We start from the raw sequence: 14115 nt of genomic DNA, 5'->3' as shown, positions 1-14115 counted from the left end.
AAGTATATAAAAAAATAATTCAGCAGAAATCGAGCCCCCCCCCCCCCCCCCCCCCCCCCCCCCACACTATATACCGGGTGCGGACTGTATAACGGGTTTACCCGCGGTACTTTAGTGGAGCGGGCGAGGTTGCTTTCAACCTCAATCTACTTTCTGTATAACGGGTATAACGGTACCCCCCCCCCCCCCCCCCCCCAAGTTCTCGGCTTTCACCACATAATTTTAGCTTTGATTTAAACACGCGGTAAGCATGCCTTATAAAGCGTTGCATACTCCGAAGTCACAAAATACTCAGCACAGAGCATGTGAAGAGGTAATAGATACAGAACACTTGTGCCTAGGGCCGGAAATTTTTTGTGTGTACTTTCAACTGAGCGCTCATATGAGGGATATAGTATGTACGAATTAACGCTGATAAACCGAACATTTGCCCAGTTCTGGAGAAAGTATATGCAAAAGATACGATCACAGTTTCTGGTACGGCTTGCAGGCCTTTCGGTCAAGTGCGATTAAGTACCGCCTAGTCGACGTCGTGTGGAATTTAAAAAAACAACAACAACAAATATCCGTATAACGCACAGATTTAACTGCATTTTCTTTTTTGTTTGTTTTCTCAGTGCCAAAAGGTTGTCGCAAAACGGCTCGCTCATGACTTCCTAAGGATACTCGTTTCTGATTCAAACCCGTTGTATTTAAAAGCGCGGTGTAGCGCGTAATAAGGAAACAAAAAAAAAAGCGTAACTATGTAGCTTGCGTAAAGAACGGATCTATTGTTAGGAGGTTTTCATGGCATCCATCACGCCATCGAAAACCGAAGTGCCCATAAACGGAATATTTTTTTTAGCGTGGCTATAAAATGCAAATGAGGGAAGCGCGAAGCAAGAAATAGGTCGATAGTCATTGATTTCCGATATTTTTACGACGCGTGAAATGACTAAACAAGACAGCATATGGAATGAGGCGCCTGACTATCGATGAAAAGTGCATTGCAGCGCCCACATATATAACTAAAACGCGTTCAGTTTTGGACGCTTTCCATGCTGGTGACGGAAAACATTGAGCGTTGTAAAGCGTATTATTTCCGGATTTACCATGTCACCTACGGTACAGCAATTCGCGCTTAGGGCCGCACCACAGAACAGCCATTCTTTCAAAGAATTACAAAGGTCTTATTTTTTTTTATTTTCGGAAGCCCCGTAAAAGTTTAACTTGTGATGCACGGAAGAACAAAAGAAAATAATAACATGTGAGCCTTAAGTATGATGCGAGAAATATGAGACAGCCTTGAGATTTAGCTTATCGGCATCGCTGTAGCTCGGAAGGATCTATACTCGGATACAACTAAAAAATGAAGTGGCTTTTTCCCGTCAAGGAACCCCCTTCTAGATCATGGCATCGGCCGATTCTTATGATCCAGCTAGCGTGACAAAGCAGGGAGCGACGCGACAATTTAGGGAGGAAGGGGGGGGGGGGGGGGACTGTACCCTTTCATCTGCCACTCAATGCATTGCCATCCTCGGCCGTCGCCATTGGCTGGAAGAAGGTCCCCTGGCGGCGAAACATCGCTTCATTTTTGAGTTGTGTGCGACTATAGTACCTTGCGTCATCGCCCAAGCCATCGCCACTGCGAGACAAGGTGGAATGAACGGGAGTTTATGTTACGCACGTCTTAGAGGTTCAAAAGTAGGAGCGGCTATGGCGCACGCGGAAGGCTATGACGCATGCTGTGATCAGCCTAATGTGACGTCATCAGGATAAGCAATCAGGGCAAGACATGCAAGTATTACGTGTCCTCCCTGCGCTATAGCGCCAGCGAGTAAGTGCGCTTCACGCGATGACGTCACGGCGTACGTCAGCAGGAGCCGCTACGTTGCGCATGCCGCTAGGGGCGCTGGGGAGGAGAAATTTGCACGGACACCCCCCGCGCCCTTGGCGAAAAGGGGCTATAATGCTGCCCCATTAAGAAAGATCGCACATTTTAAGATACCTCCGAACATGTGGGCTATATTTTATTCCTCCAGGCATGGCAATGATCTAGATCATTACGTAACAACTCTTGATATTAGCATGTTCATGCTAGTTTTACGTGTCTGTAATGTCACTGACGTGATATTAAGAATTGCAAACAGACCTTGTGGAAGGGCTCTGCCCTCTAAAGTGAAAACCTGTCGTGATAAAATTTTCTCTCTCTCTGCCCTCTCACAATTGGAAAAGTTTGTAAACTGATTTCATTAAAAACGAAATAATAGCGATGGCAAAACAAAGAGAAAAACTACATCACTTAAAGCGCTAGAAAAGCTTGACTGGTTTTAAAGGCGCTATTCTTTCATCAAAGCGTACATATTTCAAGCGTTTAAGACGCGTCGCTTAAAGCCGACGTTTCCGCTAGCGATAAACTTGACGTATGGAGATATGCTTCCCGTAGCATGTAAACCTCTGGGAAAAAAATAAGAACTATACCCTGAAGGAAGAAGCTGTCAGAATTATTCGCTGCTCCGCCGCTAGACCTTTTTTTTTTTTGCTTTCAGAGACAGTGACTTCGATCCCCTCCTTGCAGTGCATATTTCTTTTCGTCTTCCTTCTGACACGAACAGGAATCCTTAGCATGTTTAAACTTTTTGCTCGCTATTTCAATATTCTGCTCTTCACCTTCTTTCGTTTTTGTAATGACTTTTCTGTGTAAGAAAGGGTCCCTAAACAACCCGTCGGGGAAGTTGACGCTTTTGAGTCCGACGCTATCCTCTCAAGATCGTCGGTCGATCTTATATACTCATTATTGTATTCTTTTTAGCAGCTTATTTTCTTTCTCGACAGCTCCTACGCAAAATTTGCTCTGCACCGCAGTCACGTAAAGGAAATCCGCCTTGTGCCTACGTGCATACGGAATTGTTTTGATTTCAAGGCTGCTTCGAATGATAAGATAGTACCGCGAAGGGTATAAGGGCAGCAAGATGATAACGTATGCAGTTCCCAAGTAGCTTCAGAAACCCAGTTGAAGTGGCTCTCGAGAGTTATTTATGACTCATCAACTGTATTTATTGGCCCGCTCACAATTTCTTGCTGCTTTTGTTGGGGCGAGAGTATCTCATGGCGCATACCAAGACGCAACATGCTTCCTTTGGCTGGTTTCCTTGCAGCACATGCGAGGGAAATACGATGAGTGTATAGTCAAGGACGATGAGAGAATCAGAAGAGACACGGAGCCAACTGAAGTGCGATTGGCCTACCATTCAGTGCATCATACGTGCAGCAGCGTAGAGTTCAGTAATGTTTCATTTAGGAAGCTCAGATTTATAATCCGCGCATTACCCGAGAGGCCAGCTTTCAGCGGTGAGCAGATTGAGGCGCCACCTTTGAGATGGGCACCTTTTTGCCGCGGGCGTTGATGATGGCCTGTAACATCTCTTCTTTTTATGCATTGGAAAGTTTTGAGAAGTTTATCTGCCTGCAACCAGATGGCGCAACAGTCGGCTGATGCTCACTTCAGACCAGTTAAAGCGCCAGATTTTCAAGCATGACGCACGAGAGTCGAGTTACTAAGCATGGCTTTTGTGACTAGTATTAATAGAGGGAAACCCCGCAACACCCAGCCTTTTTTGGGGGCGTTTGGCAAGGTGTGCCATTTCTGAATGAATAAAGATAACCTCAGAGAGAAAAAAAATGAAAACAATAAACCTTCAATGAAAGATATCTATAGGATCCCATTAACAACGCCTGCCAGCATGCTGCTTCCCGTACAGCATTTGTCGCTATAATTCTATGTAAGCACAGCGTTGCGATAATCATTCCCGCGCGTGGTCTGAGCATATCCCCATGGCATCCACACTTGTGCAGCAAAAGACGACGATGAAGGAGGATGCGCGCGGTAGGGGTAAAAATTTACACGCACAGTCTGTATTTGGCACAATGCTAACAGAACATACGCAGTATCTGCACTCCACAGAACTTCAGTTGAGGGAGCATACACACCGAACAACCGTACGTGCAAAATCACACCCAAATAAGCGGCTTAAACAATGCCATGTCAAACTATGAGCTAGGTACCAGTGATCACTATAAGTTCAGTACAGCCAAAATGTCAGCTTAGCCTGCGCATCAAGTTCGCAGTAACAGTGATATAGCTAAGAAATATCGGAGATTTTCGATGTTGTTTCAACGACAGTTTGCAACCTTGAGCTTTTTATCCGCTTTTTAAAATTTTTTTTTAGGACAAGCAAACTTTTTGACTGTACGTGTGTGTTGACACCTTGGCTTTACACGGCAGCTTGGTCGAACTTTCAGCTGTACTTTGAGCGAACCGCGGCCATTGCTTCAGTTGGCCACGCTTTAATGAACGAATACATGGAGAATACTACGAACACAGTGATATTTTCAGCATCCGCGATACTCGTTTGAATGTTTCCACGCCATATGTTTCTGAGCGGAAGCCTGTCTAACGGTTCCGCTAAAGCCTAAAACCTTGATGGCTTCCGGTTTTAGGAAGGCTTTACCCTTGACGTGCAGGTCAGGTGTGTAGACGCCAGAGCGTCGGTCGCCAGTGCAGCAACATGGGATCCAATTTATGTATCTGCATCAATTCATAGAACAGGCGAGACAGCATGGAAACATCATCAGTTCTGTAGTGAAAACCACTAAATATCAAAAACAACCCGGTAAACGTTTCCACCTAAGCCTGCTTATAAACAAAGAACAGAAATAGTTAAAGAGTCTGAGCTGCCAAATACGATTTTGTGAGCAAACATAACGGAGCTTAACACCTCGGAATTGCACTGAACAGCAATAAGGAAGTTTTTCACTGAAATGTGGAGCTGAAAGATTTAAAAGGTAATAGTCAAGGTGTCAACCAGCTAGCAGCACAAAAACGCTGGCTGTCGCTTTAGCTGTTTGGAAATATAACCAATTAGGTTAACTGCAGTGACAGTTAGTTATAACACTGCGCACACGAAACGTTTAATGATTCAAGTATGATGTTAGGTTCCAAGGTAATGTTTGGCTAGTAAAGCAAAGAACAAGGCACTCAATACAAAACGCAAAAGTTAGTTTGATAGCCAGTGCAGAAGGCGTTGATTCGATGGGAAATGTTGAAAGAGGAGTACTTAGAATTTTTAATTACTTTCGGTAGCTGAATAGTTAGGTAGCATACGAGCCGGAGTATGCCGAAGTAACGCAAGGGATAAAAGTAGTCTAGAAATTCAATTTCCTTGTTCTGACAAAGTTTCTCGTAAACTTCGTATTCAATACGATAACAATTAAGACAACGTTCCGCGGATGAGTTAGGCTGATAATAAACCATCGAAATGAGGAGTTAAAGTCTAGCTGCACGACGTCCAAAATGGAAGAATCCGTTGATTTAAGCAACAAGTTCAGAAAAGTTGTCCATACTGCAAAAAAATATAGGCTCCTTACTGATATTCTATATAATTTTCACACTCGCAATCGGTTCCTTCAAGGAGACATACCTGTTCGGAAATTATATACCGCTACAGACTAAACGTGGCCTTTAGCGTAAATTAAAAGAAAACCTAAACGTTCTCCGTAACCTATCTCAGCTGGAATCGAAATTCAATCCTCTACAACAGGTCCCGCGAATACTGGAACGTGGCTGCTTCATCCTAATTATTGTGTGGTAAGCTTGTACATTTTGCGTACTCCCCTCAGTGACCTCAATGAGTGACGAATTCATTTATGTCGTACTATGATTCGTGAGCTCCGTCACTTCTCACTTCCTAGCACTGCTTTCAACAAAACAATAGGGGATATTCAAAATTCCGCAAGTGCGCTTTCCCACATAACGGTGTTGCCAAAAACAAGATGGCGGACTTCGCAATAAAGAAACTACGTGGGCTACAGGACAGGCGCTGAAAGTGTGGATAGAATGTAAGAAACGTGTTTTGGAAAAACCAAACAAAAAATTAGTCTTTCTTGCTTTGTTTCAGCTGGGAACGCATGGTCAGCCATCTTGTTTTGGGCAACATTGTTATGTGGAAAAGCGCACTTGCGGAATTTTGAATATCCCTTTTTTTTTCTGCCCTTTTTTGCAATGAAATTTTGTATGCTCAATTGTGCATAAGTATGCTCAAGTGCTTGCGTAGAAGGGGCCATGGGCTCTGGTGAAACTCTCTTGCAGCTTTTACCCCTGGTCCCTTCCATCACTTGAATGGAGAAATTAATATTCTTATTATTATTAACCAACGATTATTTTGTCTTCCAAGCAGCTACGCGACAGCCAGCACGACCTCGAAGGAGATATGACAGGGACTGACGACACTAGACAACCATGCCGAGCGTCGGTTGCGGGAGTATGATAAGACAAGCATCGATAAACACACAAACGGCACAGAATAAACGAACTGCTGCAAGTGCCTACTACTGCGGACGAAAGAGCAAGCGTATCGCTCATCCTAATCGGACGTTTCAGGTTTGTTTCTCCTTAACGGACAAAGATTATACGTCACAACCCTACGTGATGTCACAAGGCCGTCGACGGCGTCACGTAACAGGAACTCGGCAGCTTTTTCCCTTTTCTCCCTAAGCTTGTCGGGTACGAGACACGAGGCGAGGATTGAGTGACGACACCACACTTTGCGATGGAGGTTTCAATTTGGGTGAGCCTAAAACGGCTCCTCGTAATCGTGAGCATCTTGCTTCTTTGGAGTGCCAGCAAGAGAATGGCGCAGTAGTTTGGATGATGGCACGCTTAAGCCTCGACGTGATTGCGTTTGAAAGGGGGCGTGCAAAAGCTCGAAGACATTTGATCGATTTCATCGAAGTTAATATAGATATAGCCATAAATGTCAGCGAAGCTTCGTGAAAATACGTATTTATGCTGAGGAGAATATACTCTCTCTTCACCAACACTTTGGTCCATGCATGCATATCATTTGAGTTTGCTTAGATTTCTGATTTCTGACATGGCTCGAGCTGTCGATAGCGAAGCTTCGTGAAAATACGTATTTATGCTGAGGAGAATATACTCTCTCTTCACCAACACTTTGGTCCATGCATGCATATCATTTGAGTTTGCTTAGATTTCTGATTTCTGACATGGCTCGAGCTGTCGATATAACGACGATGCATGCCAAGCACAATAATTGTGATATCTGCTTTCGTGAGAATTTACAAGTTTAAACAGGGTTCTGGGACGCCTGTACTTCGGCGCCTAAAAATATGCTGGTGCTTTGATAGCGTAAACCACTGCAAGCAGATAATGAAAACTGAGCTTCTGTGTTTAAGTTCAAGGAAAAGCGTTAGAGTCTGAAAATTTTCCCTTCATTGCCGGGATTAACCTAAGGTTTAAAAGGATTAAGGTTGAAAATCTCAATTGCCGTCATTCAATTTCAAATTTTTAATTCCGAATTGTTGTTCACCGTAATGACACTTGTTGGTATTTGAAAGTTCCATTTCGGTTAGGCTAAAATTTGTCACACAGGGAGCGAATTGCCATTCACTGAGCGCTGACCTACTTCAAAGAATAAACACAACCTAGTACAGGTGATCGCTTAAAATATTCAAAATAAAAACTAAGCACCCGATTGAAAGCTTCAATCGAGTCCTTCAAGAGCAACAAAACAAACGTTATTCGCGAAGAAACGTTGTCCTTTTTGCATCAATGCTCTTAGCGAGTTGATATCTTGAGCCGGTTTAAAGTGAAGTATTCATGAAACTACAAGCAGCACTCGTCGCTACTGTGTTCTCTCCCGCTTACGTCACTCAAGTCCTCGCCCGTCACTTCAGCTGCGCGGAAAGTTTGCTGGTGTCGTATTGTGAGAGGACACCTCCCCACCTTAACAAAGAACTATGACAAGTCTTCGTTAAGAAACCTCGCAACCTTGCGATCGTCTAAGACATTCCTGATGGCACCAGCCAACCTCCACTCAGTGATCCAATAGCTTCCGGAGGTTAGGCGTGACCGAAACTAAGAACACTAAGAGTGACGACGCCCCACAATCCTGTCGATAACGGCTTTGCATCGCATAATGCGATAAGAAGGTGCACGAACTTTTGTTGCGTTAGAATGCTGACTACTACTCGTCAGCGTCGCGCCGTAATGTTCTTCCTATTGACCTTTGTCTCGTTTACCCCAACCTCCGGAAGTAAACAATCGAAAGCTATTCAATGAACTCTTTCAGTTCGATACGCTGAGAGGGGATGATGGCAGTCCCCCAAACCGAGTGCCAGTGTTTCCAGCACAGGACGCCTGCAGGCTCGAAGGAGCCGAGGCGCGTCGGGCAACCTTGGGCCGTGGGACGCGGATGGTGCAAGTTGAGCCAACACGCTGTCAGGTGTTGTGACGCGGGACCTGCGACCGGCTCGCTGGACGAGAGGTGAAGCGGGTGGTGGTAGTCCCCTCGACGTCGGCGGCTGTCCACTCCACGTAACAAGCTTCGCCCATTCTGATTGGTCGGTTAGGGCGCGCGTTAAGAGCACACGCGCACCGCGCTTCAGGTTCCACCAGACGAAGCGGGCCCAGTTTTTTCCGGCACACTCATAGCACCGTGTCGAGGATGGCCAGCGACTTCATCACGTTTTCGTCCTGGGACGAGGCAGGGGCAGCGGGCACAACCTTAATGAGAGGCTTAACAAGTCAGGTAGCGAGTTAGTTTTCCAGAGGCTGACACGGTAGGTAAATTATTCGGTTAGTAGGTAGGCGACGAGGTAGCTAACGAGGGAGTGAGTGAATTACCTAGGGAGAGAGTAACTGATTTCATTGCCTGAAGAGTGAATTAGTGAGTGACCGAGTGAGTACGGTAGTGAATCACTTAAACGTACGAGGGGGTACCCAAAAGAAACCGGACTTATTTTTGTTTGAACTTATTTGTTCACATTTTAAGCACAGACCTTCAATCTCCTTCAAAGTATTCCCCACTTGCAATGATACGCTTGTCGAATCTTTCATTTCATTTTTCAAAACATTGTTTAAATTCATCTTTTGTGATGCTTGACAGTGCCTCCGTCGTTTTTTTCTTCACCTCAACAACATCAGCGAAACGCTTTCCATTCACCTATTTTTACATTCTAGGAAACAAAGAAAGTAGCACGGGGCAAGGTCGGGAGAGTATGAGGGTTGAGGAATAGGGGTCATGCCATTTTTGGTCCAAAATTGTCGTAGAGACAGGGCTGTGTGAGCAGGGGCATTACCATGATGGAAAAACCAGTCACCCGACCGCCACAAATCTGGCCGCTTTCACCGCACACTGTTGCCCAATCTTTTCAAAACATCCAAAGTAGAAAGCCTGGCTAACTGTCTGACCCTGCGGAACAAATTCTCAATGGACGACTCCTCTCACGTCGAAAAAACAAATCAGCATTGTTTTGAGGTTTGGTTTCACCTGACGAGCTTTCTTGAGGCGAGGTGAATTTGAAGTTTTCCATTGGCATGATTGTTGCTTTGATTCAGGATTCGATTCAGGAACACTTGAGTTGTCCCCATAGCATCGTCCTTGCACGTCTTTCTTAATATTTCAAGAGTTTCCATTCAACTTTTTCCAAGCAACAATCAGAATTTCACCGGCGCACGCTGTTCACGAAAATCAACTATTGCAAAAACGGCATTCACACAAAACAGTCGTCACTCTAAAACTCTGCCTAAACTAGTCTGACCTCCTTCAACGACGGCACTCGGCTTACTGACTCTGGAATGTTCGTTCTATGCGCTCCTAGTGGCAAAACGCGGTACCACAGAAGCTTTTCCGACCAAAAAATTTAGTCCGGTTTCTTTTGGGTACCCCCTCGTATAGCGAATATGAGTTTTTCGTAGAAGGTTCATAGAAGGTTGTTCATAGAGCTATGGTAAGAGAGAGAGAAACTCTTTAAAGAAATACAGAGAATTTAGCCGGCGTTTAAAAATCGCTGGCATGCTACTCTGCGTAGGGAGGGGAATTTGGGAGATAAAGACAGAAGGAGAGCAGTGTGGAAAAGGTTAAAAAAAACGAAGATAACAATGGACAAAGTTTTAGGTCTCTTAGCCTGCCTTAGGCAACAGAGACTCGCAATGAACTTTCTATTTTATTTAAAAGACATTGGACATCTCGATAAGCTCTAAATTCACTTGCACGTTACCATCATGCATTCTTCCTGCAGTAAACTTCGTCAGCCCATTTGTCGGACTATGCACTCCATCATTCCATAGGTTACATCAATACTCGCCGTTGCATCCTTAGTACCCATTTCATGGCTGTTATGGTAAGAAAAACGATGGTGTAACGTTAAGAGACCGGAAGCGGACAGAGTGGGTGAGGAAACAAACGCGGGTTAATGACGTCCTAGTCGAAATCAAGAAGAAGAAATGGGCCTGGGCAGGGCTTGTAATGCGAAGACAAGGTAATCGCTGGTCCTTAAGGGTAATGGAGTGGATTCCAAGAGAAGGCGAGCGTAGCAGGGGGCGGTAGAAAGTTAGGTGGGCGGATGAGATTAAGAAGTTTGCGGGGATATGGTAGTCGCAGGTGGCAAAGGACAGGGTTAATTGGGGAGACACAAGAGAGGTCTTTGGTCTGCAGTACGCGCAGTCAGGCTGATGATGATGATGAATACGTGAGAGAGATATTGGTCTAGTACGTGGGTAAGTGACGCAATGAAAATTGCGTGAGTTATTCATTTGCAAACAAGCAAGCAAGCCAGTTTAGTTAGTGAGCTAGTTAAATTGCTTGCTCGTTAGTTCTTTCGTCATTGGAGGTCAGCCCAACGGATACAGTGAATAGCCAGCTGCATCGACAGGTTGGTAGAAAGCAATTTACAATTGGGAATCAATTTATGGCCCTGAAAATTGAAAAAGCAAATGTTCATGGCATGCAACTAGTAACTACACACTAGGAGTGTACTGTCACAAATTACTGTGATCACTATATTTTTAGAGATAATGATCGTATAACAGCGTCTCTCAGTGGCTCACCTTTAAGCAGGTTTCGATGAACTCGTCGATAGTCACAACTCCATCTTGATTCAGGTCCAGTTTCTGCGTAATCATGTGTAAGGCAAGTCACGAGCTATGCCTTTGGTAGAATTTTTCAACGCTTGCATCGCTTCATAGCGACAAGTAGCAATGGAAAATCTGCTTTAATAGCTGAAAGAATTCTCAAGAAAAGCTAAAGCTAACAAAAGCACTAGTGGCAGCGCACGAGGCACAGCGAAGTTCTCGTATGTTAAGTGCGTTTCAATCCTGAGTCTCTCTAGTGAAAACATGAAGACTCACGTACAGAGAACTTTTCAGCTTGTTTGGGCATGGTTAGGCAATTAATTCAGGTTTCCATTTAAGAATGCTGAGATAAAGAAGCAAGCAAATATCAAGAAAACGCCGAGCTAAGCTTCTCCTAGTTCAACGCTCAAGTCTGGCTTTGGAGGTCACAAGTTGTGGCAAGTGGTTCTCGTGAAAACGAAACTACCGGCAAAATGAATGCGCAGAGTCCTTGAGGAGCGAGCGCACATATAAGCTCACCACACTGCTTACTGGATAACGAGACTCAGGTAAGAGGCTGTGACGCGTTCGTCAAGAATGCACGACAGTTGGGTCGACATTGAACAGCGTGTGCAGGATATAGAGGGGACAAAAAAGAGACACTAGAGGCGTCGTGCTCAAGTTGAAGGTAAAGTGGCCGCTCTGGACGTGGTTTCGCGAACTCGCTTATTGCGCGCACTTCGCCTTCACTACGTCCTGCCGTACGTTCATGGCAGCAGCCTCTTACGTCACTACGGCGCCCATCCCCTTGCGTAACGGAGTGAAGAAGCAGTAGCGGGAACTTGCTTTGAGGCCAGTTTCTTTTGAAGTGCTCTCGACCTCGCGTGGTTGCTTGCGTCACTCTCCCTAGGACATCGCATGCGTGTCGTCCTCAAAGCTATGACGTCACGGTTACGTTGCCCTAAGAGCAGAAGCAATGGCTTTAGCGTCGGTTACGCTGGAATGCGGTGGCGTTCGCAAAAGCAAGATACGTAGACCGCTTGATGTGAAACGGGAACCACATTTGGCGAGGAATGCGCGCTGAGAGAGCAAGCTGATCGAGATGGGAAAGCCGGTAGAAGAGATGAACGGAAAGAAGCGGTCTTGACCAGCTACTCGATTGAAAGTGATCGCATAATATGTTAACTATGCTGTATCGCACATAGACGTTGTTATTTAAGTGAGCAGAGTTTCTACATGATGTGTATGCCCATCTTTCCTTGACTCCACCAAGTAGCGCCATCTGTCAGCCCCCCGTAGCGAAAACTGAGTGATTCAGTGGCGATGTTTTAAACTTGTAATTTTGAGAAAACTTTGAGAAAATTTTGAGTAGGTAGAGAACAGGCAGAGAATATGTAGGTAGAAGCTCTTCCTGCGTTCACACCAACTATTTCTGACGGCCATAGAAAATCAACGAGACATGCGGAACATTCGAAATCACCGCAATGGATAGACGGGTGGATGGATATTAAGGCGGAAGCCTTTAATGTCTCATCGTTGTAAGCAGCAGTTGTCGACAGAAAATGTCACGCTTTTCAATTGGTGGCAACGGTCGTGACGTCACAGTGCGCGAATTTCAAACCGGGCCAATTGTACTTTGGCTAGTAACCATGCAACCAATTGAAGGCATCGTATAGTGATGCTCCAAGTAAGTGGGACTGAGCTTAGTTAATTGCTTAATTGCCCAATTAGCCTAATTAGCTTTACTAGTCAGGCCATATAAATAAATAAAACCGATTAAGAAATTGGTCGAGCTCAGGAATCGAACCCCGGTCTTCGGCGTGAGAGACGAGCATGCTACCCACTCCGCCATGCCTGCTCGATGGTTTGGAATGAACAAAGGCGCGTCTAGTGAATACGGTGTCTTCACTCACTCTCATCCTCCTCCATTCCCTTCCCGCGAGGTTTAGGTGTCCACCGACAAATGCGAGACAGATACATTTCCTTTCCTCAAAAACCAATTTACTGACGAGCGATGCGTAGAACCAAATGGGCGATGGCGTTCTATGGACTCCTTGGCAGCGTTGCAAGACGCTGTCGCGTTCCACTCTTAGGGGCATCAGTGACCACACACTAGGTCAAAAAAGTGCCCCCCTGAATTTTGTGAGACAGTTACTGCGTAATTTCCTTTCCTCAAATACAATTTTCATTTTCTTCATTACGGCTCCTCTTTATCTTCTTTCACTCCCACTTCCTCCCTTCCTCTACGGTGCGGTTCAGGTGTCCACCGAGATGACAGAGAATTACTGCGCCATTTCCTTTCCTCAAAAAGCGTTGCGTTCAAAGGGCAAGGCATCGCGCTGAACGGGTGGTGTTCCGTGGACTCCCTGGCAGCGCTACAACGCGCTGTCGCGTTCCACTCCTAAAGGCGAAGCTTAAGCCTCATTAATTAGCAGTTAATTAGTATTCAGGCATTAATCAGTAATTAACCATTAATAAGTGATTTGTCATCACTTAGTAATTAGTACTCAATTATATGTGACGCCACCGGTGCCACAGAAACAGCGAAGGTGGTGCGGAAAACGCTTCCGCCTCTACCCACTTTAGACAGTCAAAGTGCCCCCTGAAATTTTTAGGAGGGTAGTGACAGGTGCCACTGTGAGTTAGAGTTTTCAGCGCCACGCGGCTTATGGTGTCAGACGGGCGAACTAGAAGCGTGCGTCCAGATTTGCTGGACTTGTATGCGCTCATCAACAAGCACTCGCTTCAACGCAATAACCGAAGCTGTGGATATCCGTGCGTCCATTGGGCCATGCCACGAACAGACTCACTGTATTGATCGTAATATAGCTTCAATATTTCCCGTATTTACTTACCATATTGGTTCGAAAATATACTGGCATCACCCGTTCCTAAGCATCCTTGTCCCTACAAGCTGGCTTTACCTTTCTCAAAGTGCTTGTGTGGCCGTGCACCCTTTACAAGAGCTTCCATTTGCCGGAATGAATATCCCTGCGAGCGGAAGCCGATCGGGCCAATTCAAGACGCGCACTACAGACCCTCTAGCAGCTGCGCTAGGATTTTTCTTATTTATGAAAAGCTTCAGCGTGGGTTCCATGCTAGCTGGCAGCAATGATGCCGTCCACGAAACGTCCCTGTCGGAATAGTAGCGATCAAGTTCGCTCTTTGTAAACAGGCCCTACCTTTGTAAATAGTTCATGCCATAAGGATGGTGTGGTATATGA

At 45.3% G+C, this 14115-nt stretch overlaps 1 protein-coding gene across 1 annotated transcript in view; it reads right to left on the bottom strand.

Annotated features, from left to right (window-relative positions):
* Window positions 1-209: 209 nt before the first annotated feature.
* LOC149332472 (A-type potassium channel modulatory protein KCNIP1-like) overlaps window positions 210-14115 on the bottom strand; it is a 164902-nt gene continuing 150996 nt past the window's right edge. Inside the window, exons 6-7 of the mRNA XM_089558085.1 lie at window positions 10889-10951; window positions 210-8533 (exon numbers count right to left, since the gene is read on the bottom strand). Coding sequence (XP_089414211.1) covers window positions 8486-8533; window positions 10889-10951 — 111 coding nt within the window. The 3' untranslated portion in view covers window positions 210-8485. The remainder of the gene's footprint in view (window positions 8534-10888; window positions 10952-14115) is intronic.

The sequence above is a fragment of the Amblyomma mixtum genome, chromosome 8, assembly GCF_055824585.1.
Source record: "Amblyomma mixtum isolate Tamu chromosome 8, ASM5582458v1, whole genome shotgun sequence".
Classification (NCBI taxonomy): Eukaryota; Metazoa; Arthropoda; class Arachnida; order Ixodida; family Ixodidae; genus Amblyomma; species Amblyomma mixtum.
This window is presented reverse-complemented; position numbering and strand designations above follow the sequence as displayed.